Source organism: Peromyscus leucopus, chromosome 1 (assembly GCF_004664715.2).
Source record: "Peromyscus leucopus breed LL Stock chromosome 1, UCI_PerLeu_2.1, whole genome shotgun sequence".
NCBI lineage: Eukaryota > Metazoa > Chordata > Mammalia > Rodentia > Cricetidae > Peromyscus > Peromyscus leucopus.
This window is the reverse complement of record NC_051063.1, coordinates 47,726,846-47,744,670: the sequence shown is the minus strand read 5'-3', so window position 1 is coordinate 47,744,670 and position 17,825 is coordinate 47,726,846. Positions and strand designations below refer to the sequence as shown.

At 44.1% G+C, this 17,825-nt stretch overlaps 1 protein-coding gene across 1 annotated transcript in view; it reads right to left on the bottom strand.

Moving 5' to 3' along the window:
• Positions 1–17,579, bottom strand: part of Dntt (DNA nucleotidylexotransferase) — a 35,557-nt gene extending 17,978 nt beyond the window's left edge. The window contains exons 1-4 of the mRNA XM_028889394.2: positions 17,164–17,579; positions 2,874–3,048; positions 2,039–2,173; positions 546–716 (exon numbers count right to left, since the gene is read on the bottom strand). Of these exons, the coding sequence (XP_028745227.2) occupies positions 546–716; positions 2,039–2,173; positions 2,874–3,048; positions 17,164–17,417 (735 nt within the window). The 5' untranslated portion in view covers positions 17,418–17,579. The remainder of the gene's footprint in view (positions 1–545; positions 717–2,038; positions 2,174–2,873; positions 3,049–17,163) is intronic.
• Between the last annotated feature and the right edge of the window lie 246 nt (positions 17,580–17,825).

The window sequence follows — 17,825 nt, the reverse complement described above, 5'->3', positions numbered from 1 at the left end:
TAATTTCTGGTCCACTGAAAAGCCAGTCATTATCAAGCTCTTATGAGATCTGGCCTAGTGCCTCTGTTGTCTGAGCTGGGATATTTTTTTCTATAATAATGTACTTTGCATTTGATTAGATTGAAACTTGCTACTGGGTGGCAAACTTGCCTTCTGGGAAATCCTTAAATGTTGTTAAACATGCATCTACTGCCCAATTTCTTCCCAGAACACTATCGATGCAGATTCAGCCCATTGAACACCACCCCGTGCTGGACAGGAAGAGCCCTGAGTGAGCCTGAGCCCCTCACCTAGCCTGGCTTAGGAGCCAGAGCATTCTGATGCTCTGAACTCTTAGGCTTGAGTCTTTTTCCTACTATCTGGGTCCACATAGTCCTACTGGGATCACGCTGGGTTACACGTTCTACATATCTATACCTATCTCTTTCTGTGCTATGTTGATCTATCTATAGTTAAATAAGAGGAGAGAGTCCATACCTATGTGATCTCCTCTGTCTCTCTCTCTCACCTATTTGGAGGTGTAGCAAATTCCACTTCTCCCTTACCTCTATAATACACTTCACTTTGTCCCCTAGGCAGGGGATTCCCTCTGTGTCTTTCATGGTGATAATGGGGAATGGCAGAGATTTCAGTACAGCGGCTGCCCTCATGAATGCCACATAACAGCCTTCATTCTCTCTAAACTCATAATTTTCAGCCAGGATATCAAAGGCATCCTAAAAAATAAAACCAGATTAGCTGCTCTGCTCTTCAGAGTCACTCACAAGTCCCTCCTGTCCCTTTTACTAACGGAGTGCCTTTGAAGCAAGGATCAACCTCCTGCAACTTTGCATCCTCCCCTGTGGGACACTATCATTTAACTGAAAAGATGGGTGTCTGTTGTGGAATATTAGCTGAAGATATATGACAATCATTTATGCTGTGAATATTTTTTAATGATACAAAGATATGTTGCATTGGTTTTATTCTGTGAAGCTGTGTTACTGTGTCTGTCTAAAATACCTGACTGGTTTAATAAAGAGCTGAACAGCCAATAGCGAGTCAGGAGTAAGGATAGGCAGGGCTGGCAGGCAGAAATGTAGGGAAAAGGATCTCAAGGAGCAAGAAAAGGAGGAGAGGAGGACATCGGGGGACAGCCACCCAGCTACACAGCAAGCCATGGAGTAAGAAGTGAAAAAAAGATATATAGAAATAAAGGAAGGTAAAAGCCCAGAGGCAAAAGGTAGATGGGATAATTTAAGTTAAGAAAAGCTGGCTAGAAATGAGCCAAGCTAAGGCCGGGCATTTATAAGAAAGAACAAGCCTCTGTGTCATTTATTGGGGGCTGGATGGCAGGAAACAAAGAGAAAAGAGCCAAAGAGTGAAGAGTAAAAACAACCAACTACAGGTGTCTAATGAATTACGAGGAAACTGAGTTCAGCATCACTGGACATTTAGAAACAACTTAACCAAGTGGTGACCTGGTGCTCGTGGGGTCCCAGCAGTCATGACCGGGATAACCCTTTGCTGTCTTCCTCGGAAGTCCATGGCCAGGGTTCAGTCATGATTCCCAGACATCCAGTTCTCTTAGCTTGTACATAAACCACAGCCAGTGCTTGTGGAATGAGGGGGTGAGTTCATCACACCGACCCAGAGCCAGGGTTATTTGAGGTGAGGTATGTTTTCCTCACCAGCAGAGAATGCAGCTGTGGCCCAGTGGCCCAGTGACCGCTACCCACTTCCTGTTCCTCCTCACAGATGCACTTGAAAGTCAGAGATGAGAAGCCCTGTGCCTGATACTCTACCGAATGTGTTACCCGGGCAAACCCTGACCCCGGAGCAGCTGGGAGCCTATCTACTGTCTCTATAGAATAAACAATATGTTTTTCCATGTCCATGAAAAGGAGGTCCAATAGACAAAGAACTGGAGGTCAGGTTAGGCAGGAAGGCATGGAGAAGCATTCTAAGATTTCCAGAAAAGTCATAATTAAACTTGTAGACTCATAGAAAGAAGCCTCAAGCCCCCCTTCTGCCCTGAGTGTTGAGAAAGCCTCATTACCGTGAACACTCGGTTACAGTTGTTTAACGTGGTCTTTCTCTGACAAGCATACTGGGAGATCTTTGGTGCAGTAGGTGGTGGAGCCTGGGTACTCTGGGAGCCTGGGGCATGACTCGGGGAAGAGTTTCTTCTCACCTACACAAAAGCATAAGCATCCATTTTGAATGACAATGCCAATCATAAGTGTACATAACTATAAATATTTGCTTAAATATAAAGAAAAGATTTACTTTAAGACAATTTGTGGAAATTATCCCTGGAAGAGGGTAAAATCGCAGAAGACTCAAAATGTGTCACACACATCTCTAGTGTCCTACCATAGACATGTACAATTGTTCTTTTTATTAGTATATATTAATTACACCAGATAATGAATTTCACTGTGACATCTCATTGGGCTGGAGAGATGGCTCAGAGGTTAAGAGCACTGGCATCTCTTCCAGAGGTCCTGAGTTCAATCCCCAGCAACCACATGATGGCTCACAACCATCTAGAATGAGATCTGGTGCCCTCTCCTGGCATGTAGGCATAAATGCAGGCAGAACACCATATACAAAATAAATAATTTTTTTGAAGTTAAAAAACAATAATTAAAAAAAAAGTAGTTCCCATCAATTTGGTGCTTTTAACATGTCAACACCGCGCATGATGTATGTGTGTGCCACTTCAATTCCCATGCCATCTAAAGAGGTGGGCATGATTGTTATATGACAGAGGAGCAGACGGAAGTCCAGCAGAGCTGAGTGGACTCCATGAGAAAAAGAGTCTGGAATCAACCCAAGTCTGCGGATTTTGACACCCACGTCCGTGGCCATCCAGCAAAGGACACGCTTACAACAAGCTGGTGTCTTCCTGTCATCTCCACTGGTTTCCCGGCTCGCATGCATTCAATCAGCCAGGAGACGTCGAGGAGTTCAAGCTGGGAGCTGGCTTTGATGTTCTGTAGATGGAGCCACTCCAGGACATCTGAACCTGAGTTGTTCTCTGCCACAATGTGGGTGACAGAATCACTAGAAGTGGAAGGCAAAGTCATCAGTAAAAGAAGCTTCCAAAATGAGATATTCTCTCCCTCTTCAAGGTTTCAAAGTATCCCAGCTAATTAAAGACAAGGTACACACTGCGCTTGACTCATGGATCTTCACACAGTGAATGACCTCTCTTAATTAGAGAAACAGCAATGGACTACATCCGAGGTTGGATGCATATCTATCTATCATCTATCTATCTATCTATCTATCTATCTATCTATCTATCTATCTATCTATGATATTAGCAAGAGTCATGTAAAATAGAAATTAAGGGAAGATGGAAAGTGAAACCGTCCTTAAAGTAGTGCCTGGCAGTGTGCAGGTAGTTTTGGTATATTATTTCATTTTTTCTCATGGAAGACTCTAACCCAGTAGTTTTCAAATTTGTCTGATGAAACCTGAGTTAAAATTTTTGTATGAGAACCCAAAGTTTAAAGAGAAATAGGTGTAAATGTGCGTGTGCCTGTCTGTCTGCATCAGGTAGAGGCGATAGAGCAAAATGCCTTAGATGAGGCTCTAGCGGCTGAGAAGTCCAAAGTCAAGGAGGGCTCACTCTTGACAAATGGCACAGAGAAATATGGGACATTTCTGGATCTTAGGAGCCTACACGAGACAGATGGCTAACGATTCTGAACAGACAAAAGGCCAGGGTGAGATCTGGGTGAGATTTAGAGAAGGAACAGAGCTTGGGTGAGTTGAGAGCAGCCAATGGGAGCTGTCCTGATTGAAGGGGCTCAGCAGTCAGGGGACAGGAGAAGACTGATGGGATTTATGGGACTGGACTGGTAAGTGTGTGTTAGTTGTAGAAATGGCTGAGCCAGTAGTGGCAAGGGTCTTAAATGCCTTGTTCGGGAACTTGGTTCTTCTTTTCTGGGGATGTCAAGCCAATGAAGACTTGTTTAAGCAGAGTACCAGTAGTGTTAGTGTGCCATTTCTAAAAGCTAACCTGATCCACACAATGCTTTGGAAGGGAGAGAGCTGGGGTGGGGATATGTAAGAAACAGCAGACGAATTCCTGGTACACTTGAAGAGAAAGCAAAGGAGAAGCAGACGGATGCCTAGCAAGAGCCCCCTGGAAAAGGCTGAGAGGGGAGCTATGCCATCCACACAGGAATCACAGGGCAGCGACAGCCCTGCTGGTGAAGACAGAAGTTGCATCCCTAGTGGAGAGATGGAGACCTGGAACTGAAGCTGCTTCTGGTGTGATGCTTTCTGGATGCAGATGTAACTGAGAATATCTGATTGACAGGCCAACTTCAGGCTGCTGTCACAAGACAGGCTGGAGGTTGGAACTGAGGCCATTTGGGTGACAGAAGCAAGCTGAGGTCAGACAACATTTTGTAGGGGTCAAGGCATAACAGGTGACTACATCCCTAGCTTAGGTCCATATAATTCCAAAATTATTTGTAATACATTTCTTAAAAGGTTCTTAGCATCAAAACTTCAAGGCAAAAACAAAAGAACTAGTCAGTTCATAGAGGAGGCTTTAGTCCATCCACACCTCTGCCTTCAGAGGGAAACAGTTTTTCATAATACATATATGTGCATATATATAATATTATTATACCTGTTATATATCATTGTTTGTTATAATATTATTGAATAAACAGTAATACTTACAGTAATGGAATTTTGCCTGAGCTCAGAGAGAAGGGCATGCTGAGGGGTCCTGATGCTCAACTTCCAATCCTCCCTTCCAGTCATCCCCTGCTACTCTTTTCCTGAGACTTCCTGGGACCTCATAGGCAGGTCCCAGTTCACACTGTGTATGAAAGCCACACACCCTTCTTAGATCTCTAAACAGTTTTGTGGGCCATGGCTCTGCATTGTGTGAAGGAAGGCTGGGATTGAAACTTCTGATTCCTGTTCATACAACTAGCCAAACAAAATCAACACTGTGCATTCAGAAATAACAATAACAAAATCAATCAACAAGACACCCCCCTCTTCTCCCTCTCTCTCCCTCCCCCAGAAAGGTTTATTATGCCTTACAGTTCCAAAGGCTATCTTCCACCAAAGCGGGAACACACAAGAGTTTCACCAGGATAGGGCGAGGGGTGGGGAATGAAAAGAACTAAAATCCATTATATATACATAAAACTATTAAAAGAATTCCCCAAGGCCTACCCCATGGGGCCCACTTCCACCAGTAATATTGTACATCTTAAAGGTGCCACATCCATCACAGACAGTGTGACCAGCTGGGAAACAAGTATTCAAACATATGAGCCTATGGGGGGACATTTCACATTGAAAAAGTAACAGTGCCTAAAGTCTGTGATGTGAGAAATATGCACTCTTTCTAGTCGCAGTGGAGTCGTGGGATAAATTTTCTTTGTTTGTTTGTTTGTTTGTTTGTTTTGTTTTGTTTTTGTTTTTTGAGACAGGGTTTCTCTGTGTAGCTTTGCGCCTTTCCTGGATCTCGCTCTGTAGACCAGGCTGGCCTCGAACTCACAAAGATCTGCCTGGCTCTGCCTACCAAGTGCTGGGATTAAAGGCATGCGCCACCACTATCCAGCAGGGATAAATTCTTGATTGGCAACTCAAGCTAGAAGAACATTGGCAGATTTCAAACCCGATGCATTTTTCGAAGAAGCCTTGAGATTAAGTATCAAAATGAGGTGTTCTGAAGCAAGGGCTGCAGCAAACAGCTCGCAGCAAGTCCTCCACTAATGCAAGCAAGAGAAGCAAGAAAACCATGGTCACATTCACACATGGATGCATTCTTAGAGAGATGCCTCAAGGAGCGTGCAGGGTTCAGGACTGTGCCGTTGGTTGCCAGTCAAGCAAGAAGCAGACATTTTAAGTCAACATTTAGAAGTTGGTTGTAACATGACATTGCCAAACCAGCTTATTTATGTTTAAATTAAAGCACTGATATAAATGTTTGGTTTGGTTTTTTGTCGTTGTTGTTGTTTGTTTGTTTTGTTTTGTTTTTGTAAACTGGCCCTTTGACACAAATAATTTAAGAAATGCAAATTTAAGCCGGGCAGTGGTGGCGCACACCTTTAATCACAGCGCTTGGGAGGCAGAGCCAGGAGGATCTCTGTGAGTTCAAGGCCAGCCTGGGCTACCAAGTGAGTTCCAGGAGAGGCACAAAGCTACACAGAGAAACCCTGTCTCAACCCCCCCTCAAAAATGCAAATTTAGAGGCTCTGCCCATCCTGGCCCAGTCTATATTCCACATCCTTTTGTGTTTCCTGGTGGCTAATCCAGGCTGCCATTGTTTCTTTGGGGTGGTGGCTGTCATGGTCTCCTGCAGACAATTCTTTCTGACTGAACACTTCTTCATGTTCAGTCCTGAGCCCCACCAGACGGTATCACAGGGCGACTTGCTCCCTCCAGTGTGGTCCGTTGATAATTCCTTGTTGATGCACTGTGACAATTATCTGTCTAGTTGGGAACATATGCATTTGTCTCTGCTCCGAGGGCTTCATTATTGAAAAACTAAGAGTGCTGAAGCACTGCCATATACCAGACACTGGTGTTAAATATTAAATATATTAAATGTGCATGTTATACATTTAATTATTAATAATGCTGTGAGGCAGGTATTAGCAGACCCACACAACAATGAGGAGAGAGCCTTGGGAGACATTAAAAACCCTACCCTGCTAATAACTGGGAATTTGATCCTGGGTCTGTTTTAACTCAAGCCTATGAACTTGAGTAGCCACGAGTTTGCACTCTGTGACTTGTTGCTTGTTCCAGCGCAGAGGAGTTCCATGCTCAGTTCCCTTCCACCCTCATTACAGAAGATTATCATTATGGATATCATTCAAATAATGGAAAGAGAAGGGATATCTGAATGGGTGCCATGCTGAAAAGCAAATAGTTCCTCTCCAAGGGGCAGAGATATGAAAGGAGAAACTGTCCGTCACATAGCTGCCCAAGGAGCCCTTGTATATAATTTATGCTTTCCTATTTGATGTCCAATGTCTGGACTACAAGGCTGCAGGAGGTTAGCGCTATCCCAGGAAATCTGAACATAGCTTCTGGAGCTGCACACCAAGGTGGAGGGGCTCCAGGGAGGCCACCAGCTGCTCTGGGCTCTCTGGGTTTCTCCCAATCTCCAAGGGAGCCAGGTGAGTGCAGAAGAACTGAGGTCCATCTTGTAAAGAACGCTGCCTCGCTGAGCACTCTCGGCCAAGCACTCTCACCACCTGGCTTCGCCCTGCATCTCTTTACCTGGTCTGCCTCTCGATAAAGCCCTGCCTCTGACACGGGCTTTGGGAATGTCCTGGGGGCAGAGGAGCTGCTGTGAAAAAACCAAACACCATGTGTATAACTTAGTCCAACATCAGCCATATGAGATGGACAACATAATTTCAGACAAGGAAACCAAGGTTTGGTGAGATTACACAAAGCCAGGATTCAAATCCAGCTATGTCTGAATGTTCTGTGGTTAGATTCCCGAGGGAGGTTCCATTTATTTAATTGAGACACTTTTCTAATGGCTTCCTTATTTCTGTCATGAACTAGCTACCATAATTTTTCTACTGATGGGTGAAATACAGATGCCATAGGGAAAGGCAAATGAATCTGCAAAAAGGCTGAGGTAGGCACCACCTCCCTACCAGGCCAGGTAGACCCGGGCTTTGCTATTACAGCGAGTGGTGACAGGAACTCTCAGCAAGCTGTCTCTAACCTATTGCAAATGTTCCCAGAGTCTGCTAAGGTTTCAGAGTTCAGCTTTTACCCAGTTTCTTGGCCATGACCAATAGCTAACATCTTAGACTAGGGTTGACAAGGTTTTCATTGATTGTATTTCTTCTGCGACAGCATTTGTTACCCATGCTTCCTACAGAATAGAAACTCTGGGTCTACCAAGGAAGGAGGAAGCAGCAGGCTAGAGCCTGTGGTTGTACACATTATGGGGGGCAGGTATCAGAAAACAACTTCAAGTGCTGATGCTCCCCTTCCATCTTGTCTGAGATTCAGTCTCCTCCTTCCATTGGTAATTACCCATAATGCACTCACCTTAGTCCTTGTCCCTCAGATTATGGACAGTGGTATCACCATGCCTGGTGTCCAGCTCAAGGCCAGATTCACAGCCATGATCAATAATTATTTGTTGAATTAATGAAATCATTAATAGTTCTAAAATAATGCCTCTCTGTCCCTAAGTTCAACCAAAAATATTCAGAAACTGGAACTTTAACTCAGCTCTCTGGATATGGTGCCCAGGAGGTGGATGGCCTATCTCCTTTCACTTGGCAAATGCTTGGTTTGAATATGGCTTCAGTGTGTCCCCCAAGAGTTCATGTTTAGACTCTTGGTTCCCAGTGTGACAATGTAGATGGTAATAAAACCTGTAAAAAGTGAAGCCTAATGGGAAGTAATTAGTAATTGAGGTATTGCTCTCTGGAGGAATTAATGTAGTTCTCACAGGATCTGGTTAGTTCTCCCAAGAGTGATTGTTAGGAAAGAAGAAGGCTGATCTTTCCCTGCTTCCTGCCTTCTCAGTTAGCATACAATCACCCTTGTTCATCTTACCACTGGGACGCTAGTCACAGTTCTTACTAGACCTGAGCAGCTGGTACCATGCTCTTGATCCTTCAGAACTGTGACATAAAACAAACGTCTTTTGTTTACAAATTAATCGACCACAGGCACTTTGTTATAGCAATGGAAAATAGATCAAGACAACAGAGATGGCCACAAGGCTGAAGTAAGTTGCATCTGTGAACCCACACTATCTAAGAGAGCAGTTAACTTCTTACATGAGTCTCTCATGTCCCAGAATGAATGTTCCAGGTGGGGTCCTCATGGCCTTCCTTCATCTAGTCTCAAAAGTCACACAGTGCCACTTCCCCTTGGTTGAAGTAGTCACCAGCCCTCCAGGATTCAAGGGAAGGAAAGATGGCTCCATTGCTTCATGGGAACAACCATACTGTAGGTGGAATTTTCCTGTCCCACAGCCTCAAGTAAACACACCGAGGCTTATATTAATTATAAATGCTTAGCTGGTAGTTCAGGTTTGTTACTAACTAGCTCTTACAACTTAACCCATTTCCACTAATCTAGGTGCTGCCCTAAGGCTCATAACTTTTACCTCTATCCCATTTTGTGTGTCTGACTCATTCTCCATCTGGCTGGTGACTGCTCTGACTAGGCTCCTCCTCATCCCATTATTCTCACTTTGTCTTTCCCACCTAACTTTATCCTGTTCAGCTACTGGCCAGTCAACTTGTTTATTAATGCAATCATAGCCACATATACAGTGTAATGAAGGATTATTCCACAGCATTCGTACCATGAACCAATGCACAGTCTAGAACTGCACTCTGGGAAACATGGCTATGGACTAGGGTCTTCTCTCCAGCAGCACTAACCAAGACTAGATTCCACACCAACTCAACGACAGTGTTTCCAAACCTGCTACTCACTCCTCCTGAGGTCATTTTAGGGAGTACAAGCCTGAGCGTGTAAAAGCTGTGCACATTTTATGCACATTTGTATTTTTTTTTATTAAAAGTGCCATTATTGGTTCCTTAAAAAAAACAAAATAAATTTAAAAAAAATAAACTTTATGTGCATTGGTGTGAAACCCCCTGGAGCTGAAGTTACAGAGAGTTTTAATCTGCCATGTAGGTGCTGGAATGGAACCCGGGTTCTCTAGAAGAGCAACCAGTGCTCTTAACCGCTGAGCCATCTCTCCAGCCCCCAACATCTGTATTTCTTTTTGTGTGTGTTTGCTTTTTGTATGAGTGTGTGTGTGTGTGCACAGATGTGTTTAAGCTAGAGGACTGTTTAGAGTGCCTGCTTTAGATACTCTCCAACTTGTTCTTATTTATTTAGTTATTTATTTAGTTATCTATTTATTTATTTATTTATTTGGGACAGGATTTCTCACTGAACCTGGAGCTCACAACTAGACTTGATGAAGACAGCAGGCTCCATCCCCGACTGTTCTAGCGAGGGGTTACAAACACTGTTGTGCAGAGCTATTTACATGAACACTGGGGACCTGAACTCAGGTCCTCATGCTTGTGTGGCAACCATTTTAACAACCGATTTCCCCAGCCACATTTTTACCAAGATTGTTTTCTCTGCATCAGACCATAGCTTTTATGGGTACTATTTCTTAGGAGAAGGCTACAACTTATTTAGTGGTTCTGTTTAAGGACAATTAGAAAAAGCATGTTGAGAAGGGGAAGGGTAGAGAAAAGTGGGTAACAGGTGCTGAAATACATTTAAAAGGACTAAGTTGTGATGTTTACCCACCACACACACACACACACACACACACACACACACAGAGTTCACAATAGCCTGTCTTTTATATCATGGAGAACTGGGAAGGAAGCGCTTGGTGGCTCTAGACACACAGAAATAGAACTGTAAAGAGACAGAAACACTACATTTTGATCCTTACTCATTGCATGCATATTTTGAATTATTATTCTTTACCACATAAATACGTGCAGTCATTATATGTTAACTAGAATATATGTGACAAATAGAATTTCATGCAGAAATTCAAAATATTGCTAGAATTGCCAGCTGGGGCTCAGGTGTTCAAACCGTGTGAGTTATAGAATTATCTTACAAATCTTAGCTCTGAGTATTTTTTTCATGTATCAATCTGCCTGTTGTTGTCTTCCCCTCCCTAGCTGGCTCCATATTATTAGAGAAGCCTTATATGAAGAAGGGAGGAGCCATTGTTACCCCCGCCCCTTCCAGTGTGACTTTCTGAGCTCTCATGGGTTGTCACCCACTTCTATGATTGTCTTTGTTGCCTGGGAGAAGTCATGTTTTGTGTGTGTGTGTGTGTGTGTGTGTGTGTGTGTGTGTGTGTGTGTGTATACAATGACTTTAGCAGTATTTATAATTTAAACTGAGCAGCTTAGAGAAGCCAGCTTAACCCACCCCCACCCCAGCTCAGCCAGTTCTCTTAGCAACAGAATCCTTGAAATGAAAGCAGCTGAGGTTGATTTTAATCCTCACACAGCAACATCAATAGAGACAGCTTTCTATTCCAGTCCTGGCCAGAATTTCACCCGATTCTTTAACTTCCTTTAATGGTATTATGAAATTTCTCATTAACTTGAAGCTCATATTTTTTTTGAAATAGAAAGTAGTTTAGATCAGGACAAGAATAAATTTTCTATTTGTTTGCTCTTGAATTTATAAAAAAAATAGTTTTTATTAGGTTGCTGAGGACAAAAGTAGAAATCATAGACTGAAGGAAAAATGTATTGAATTGCAAAAGTTACTAACACAAGTTCCTTGGGTAGTTTCATAGTCACCAGGTAAGTTACTGTCTGAGTAAACATCTTCTTTTGTTTTTCAAGACAGGGTTTCTCTGTGTAGCCCTGACTGTACTAGAACTCACTCTGTAGACCAGGCTGGCCTCGAACTCACAGAGATCCGCCTGGCTCTGCCTCCTGAGCGCTGGGATTAAAGACGTGTGCCACCACTGCCCAGCATAAATACCTTCTTAATTTTATGGGTATGGATGTTTTGTCTGCACGTATGTCTAGGACCCACATTGGTGCCTACCCAGTGCCCACCAAAGCCAGAGGAGGGCATTGGATCCCCTTGGACTGGGGTTACAGCTGGTATTGTGCCACATGTGGGTGTTGGGAGTCTAACCTGGATCCTCTGGAAGAGCAGCCAGTGCTCTTAACTGTGGGCCGTCTCTCCAGCTACCACAATGTGGATGACTTGTTGCCTTGACCTGACTGGGTGTGGTGAGAGAGAGGAGAAAGGACAGACACTAAAGGAACGAAAGACACACAGACACAGAAAAGCTGGGGTCAGGAGGGCTGTGCACATCCTGGTGGAAGGGCACTGACTAAGAGTTGCTAGTTTTTGTACACACTACCAGAATTTGCACTCAGAACAGAGGAAGGCTTTGCCAATTTCCCATGGGTCTGAGGCATTAGTCCTTAATATGCTCCTGCCCATGTCGACAATACACATTCACTCAGGATTTCCTCTGCTGCCCACATCCAGCCCCTGAGCAAATGTCTCCTAAAAGTTACTGCATATTTAGAAAACAAAACAAAACAAAACAAAAAAAACCTAAGTTCTAGGTCACTGAGACGGCTCTGCAGATCAGATCAAGGCACTTGCCACCAAATCTGACAGCCTGAATTCAGTTCCTGGGATCCACGTAGTAAAAGGAGAACCGACCCTACAACGTTGTCCTCTGACTTCCATGCACGTAAATTACACACATAAATTACACACACATAAATTACACACACATAAATTACAAATAAACTAAAAATCGGATTAAAAAAAAATAGTCGAAGTTCTGCAGACAGGGTCTACCTACTGGCTGAGGAAGAGATCTAGGTCAACTTCATAAGGTGACTGACCCCATGGCATCCTGGGGAGTAAGTGCTCTTCTCTGGAAGGCTCTCAGTGGATGTTATTAGAAGCAGAGGGGTTTATGGAGGAAGCAAGCAAGAGAGAGAAGCAAGAAGAAAAGCAAACAACAACAACAACCACAACAAACCTAGTAGTTCCATGTTAGGGGCCTGTAATCCAGGGGTTAAATATCAGGTTCTCAAGGATGTGCAACCCATCTCATCTGGCCCTCAGTTTGTCTGCTTGTTTGTTTATTACCAACAATGGCCTTGAATAGTTTGATTTTGTACACCAGAGTTTTGAAGTGATAGAACAGTCTCAAAGAGATACAGAGCTGGATACTGCTCAAAGCATCAGGACCAGACTTTACTCAGCAATGCTGAAGGGAACAGGCAAGAGGGGCCAGCGTGAACAAGTGAGACCAGGGTATCCCAGAGTGAAATCCTCCCTCCTACAGCCTGGAGGTGAGAGCTAGCTCCTTGAATCTTCCCATGTCAAAGAGAAAGAAGCCACAGAAACACGATGATTTGATTGTTACACATTGCATGCATGTATCAATTATTATTCCACACCCTATAAATAGGTGCAATTCTTTTTTGTTAACTAAAATATATGTGTCAAATATAATTTCATACAGGAATTAAAAAAGTACTGCTCTTGTCAGTCAGGACTTAGAGGTACAAAGTTAACATCTGAGTGGTTAAAAGATTCATGTGTTGAAGTGGCACAGAAAAGATTGGCCATTGGAGCTTTCCAAAGCAATTGCCTAAGAGAGGGCTCTGGAGTGCATCTTCCCATTGCTGGGTTTGGCTAGCACAGTAAATCCTCCTTGCAGCCATGAGCTTTCTCAGACAAGCATTTTAAAGGGGATCATCCCAGGGAAGCACCTTTAACCTCTGGAAACCATGACAGTGTGTTGTAGGAGGTATAAGGTCTTTGTGTTCACAGATAAGCACTACAAGAACCTGGAGTGTTAAGTATACAGGGTTGTTCCCTCAAGGGAAGGAATGTGATGCTTGTTATCCATACAGAAGGCTGCAGAAGATGCACTTCCTAGCCTGGTGAACTTGATCTTTGCAGCCAAGAACTTCTCCGGCACCAGCCCCTCCCCCAGACCCTTACCATAAGCTTGTTTTTCTCAGGCAATCTATAGAATCCATCTTTATGGACTTTACAAACAGTCTCAACATGGTCACATCTGATCTGTATTTAACTTACTTTGTATTTATATCTGATTTGTATTTACTCATTTATGTATGTATTGTTGTGCGTGGTGGGGGCGGCGTGTATTAATTATCACCAGAATAGTTTTCACCAAAATGTGCTGTTTAAAAATGCCTAAAAGAAACTATTTGGAGTCAGACTCCCAGAGTTTGAACCAACATCAGCTATTGAGTTGTGTTGAGCTGAACTTGCTTCCCATGGCTCCTCATTCTTTTGGCAGAGACACCCTGCCTCCACACACACACAATGTATGATTAATGAGAGAGTCTCCACCCATTTTCAGGCGGAAAATGTGGGGTTTTATTACCATGAGATCCCCCACAGCTTTGACGACAATAGCTCTGAGACAATGAGTGAGGGGTAGTCACACTGCAGAGGTCAAACGATGAACAGGTGGAGAGCAGAGGCAGACAGGTTAGAGAACCTATACCCAGCCCAAGCTGTCCGAAAGGAATGAGCTCTGGAGGCTAACGCTAGTCTTGGGTCACATTATGTCGGCAGTCACAAGAATAGGACAGTGATAGCATGCAGGGCATTCATTGCTCTCTGAACCTGGTCGTGTGTGAGGAGACCAGCTCCCTCAAGCTCTCACCACTGTGATTTCCTTGACAGGATGGATGGTAAAGTGTGATGCCTTTGTCAGGGTATTTTATCACAGCAACAGACAAGAAACCGAGGCGCTGGAGAGCTGGCTCAGTGGTCAAGAGCTCTCCTGCTCTTGCAGAGGTTCCACGTTCGGTTCCCAGAGCTGACCCGGGACCTGAATAACAACCACCTGTAAACCCAGTTCCAGAGCATCCAGCGCCCTCTTGTGTATCCAAAGGCACTGCACCCATATGGTGCACATACATACACCATTTATGGATACAAACCTTTTTTAAATAAACCTTTTTTAAAAAAGAAAGAAAAGAAACTAAGATAATGGCACAAATTAGAAGGGTTTTTTTTTAGCATTTATTTAGAGAAGAGTGGATGACAGATGAAAGCTTTCAAGTAGCTCACCCTGTAGGAACTGGACTTGCAGGCGGTTGAGAGCTGCCTTGTGGGTGCAGGTAACTAACTTGGATCCTCTGGAGGAGCAATCAGTGCTCTTAATCACTGAGCCATCTCTCCAGCCACAAATGAAAAGATTTTTAACATTTGTTTATTGTGTGTATGGAAGTCAGAGGCTGACTTATGGGAATTGCTCCTTTCCTTCTGCTGTGTGGTTACCAGGGATTGAACTCGGGTTGGCAGGCTGGGCAGCAAACACACTTACCCACTGAGCCATTTTGTAGGTTCGATCATCGTTTTTAAAAATGTATGTCTAAGGCCAAGTGTGGAGGCACGTGTCTTTAATCCCAGCACTTGGGAGACAGAGGTAGGAGGATCTCTGTGAGTTTGAGGCCAGCCTGATCTACATAGCAAGTTCCAGGACAGCTGAGGTATCTAGAGAGACCCTGTCTCAAAAAAAAAGTATGTCTATTATAAAAAAAGAAAAATGGAAAGACACAGAATATGAACGTACACCTCCCACACCTGATAACTGCTGACAGCGTTTTCACGGGCTGCCTTCCTGCCTTTGTTCCACTTGTTCCGGTCATCTGACCTGGTTTATATTGTGGAGAAGCAATCTCATCCTCTCGGTATGGCTGTACAGCTCAATGGATCTAACTAATCAAGAAGAAAATAATCACACCTTTCATTGCACTACTATAAAATTTATCAAAAGATACTGACATCCTTTCTCTCAGCATCACATCAGATAGAACACTGATCTGAATGCCAAGGTCAGGGGAGCAAACGGGGCTGTACAGAACTGCAGATCTGGAAAGGGTCGGAGCCAGGAGGTGAAGTCTAGACGTTTTCTCCCTACAGAAATGAATGGCTCTATATCTGGGCACAGAAATTCTGTTAGTGCCAGGGCTTCTGCTTCCTGTGGTTCATTTTCCTCTATAGTGCACACATGTGTTGAATGTCTCAGCCTGAGAACTTCACCCCATCATATGCACAGCAGCGGCTTGCTCACCGGGCACCTGTTTCCTCTGTCTCCAGAGCAGCTGGCACCGCCCTGGCAGCCAACATCTGGAGCACCATTCTGCCTCTTCGATTCGCTTTGCCAACAACGTGACCTGCTTCCTGATCATCACCCTAAACCCTTGCCTCAGCCAGTTGGCTGCATTGGTTCCTCAGTCAGTGGGCCTCACCTGAAGCTTGAACCTTTCACAGAGAGCTTTCTGAGTAAGTGGACGGCTCTCACCTTCCTTGCTGGCCTTGCTCAGCTTCCTTACCGTGAAAAGCAGCTTCTTCCTATCTGCTAAAACTTTTCATTTCTGTTTTTAATTTCTCTTTAAATTGATTTCAGTTTTTGTCCCCCTCCTTAATCTATCTAGTTTCTTTCCCTTTTAATGCTAACACTGTGTATAAGTCTAGCAGATTAGTTACAGGCAAAAATGAGATGCAAAAATTAGGCTTGTGTGAAAAGAAGGTTAGGGAACGAAGTTGAGGGTGGCTGTAATGACTTAAAACAAAACAAAACAGGAATCTATGTGAGAAGAACTCAATAAACAGAGAACCCCAGGAACTCAGGAAATTTCAAGTGGGGACATTTTAGCAAAAGAACAAACTGTCCCCTCAGTTTGGTGTATGGAGTTTGGGATACCTGGTTATTAACCCTGGAAATGGGTCTCTGCAATGCTTCAAAAGTCAGCATTTTATCAGCAAGAAATGTTTGACAGTTTCCTTGTTAAAATCGAAGACTCAAAATTCAAAATACCACGTAAAAGTCCTATCATCTCTGACCTGTGATGCTCACCCACCCCTTGCACAGTCACACACAGTGAACTGAGTGGGTCTCCCACATTCCCACTGCCACCCCAGCAGTCCTATCTGCAGTCATCATATACGTCAGGACCTTTATTGGTTCTTTGATTCTCCTCCTTGATTCAAGACAGCGAATGTACAGAATAGTCAGAAAAGCAATGGTAACTGCTTTTTGCTATCAGTGACTCTGTCCAGTTGGGTCCCCATGGTGGCTTCAACTACCTCCCTTCCTCTTATCTCATCACTCTGTGGTGGCATCTGTCACCCCTAGACAAACATCTATAGCCAGCATCTCATCTGAAGCCGACTGGGACCACTCTTTGGAAAACCATCACCAAGTCCACTTGGGTGCCTGTGGTGAGCCATCTCAGCCAAGCCCACCATTAGCCCTTAGCACAGCTGCGTGTGTGGAAGTCAGAGCCAAACCATCAATCAATCCCCCCTGCTCCAAAGCAGCAATCTAAAAACTGAACCCAGGGGTACTGGCTCAGTTTGGTAAAGAGCGGAACTGAGTGGTTTCAGTGGGAACTTTTCTGACTTTTTCTGGTTATCACTACTGGGTAATTCATCTCAGAGTCAGTCATGAGGAGCCAGATTTTTAGAACTCTGATCTTTTGGTGCCAATTAGTTCCTCTATGATCTCATTTAGCCTCCGCTCATCTTGTCTCCCTTAGCCAAATGGCTCCTTGGGTCTCTTGGAGATGTCTGCAAGGCCCCTGCCTGCTTGCACAGCGGCCAGAGCTGTCCTACCTGAGCTCGCTTTCCACCCTGAACCCTTTCCTTCGGGCCAGATCCATGAGGAAGGCTCTTCGAGTTGTTCCCATTCTCTTCTCCAAAATGAAGAGGACCAAGTCTCGAAATCTGATGTCATGAGATGTGGTGGCCACTGAGGTGCCCATCTGCCTAGGCCTCTTCTTCCGGGGACCCAGGTGGACTGCCTGCAGTGGATCCATGGGAGCAGACTGGCTGACTCTGCCTGTCCCATCAAGTGGTGTCTCCTGCATGAAGGCTCTGATGTCATCTCATCCGCAGACTCTGAAGCTGGGAGAATCTTCATTGGTGCCACCCTGGTGGCAGCTTCCTGCTAATCAGTTCCTTTGCCCAATATGGAGTTCTTGACAAAAAGAATAAATGGAACTTTTCTTTTCATATGCTTCATCCCTGCAGCATCTCAGACTAAACTTGTGAAGAAAGTGGGATCCCACCTCTGGTTGAGTATGGTTTCTTATTTCTAAATGTGCTCAAGCCCTTTATGTTGCATTTTTAAAGCTATGTAATTTTATTTTTATTACATTTACTTACTGGGCAAGGGGGTATGTGTATGCATGCCATGGCATGGCTGTGGAAGTCAGAGTAATTTTCTCCCTCCACTGTGGAGACCCAGAGATCAAACTTGGTAAAGATGCTGCTCC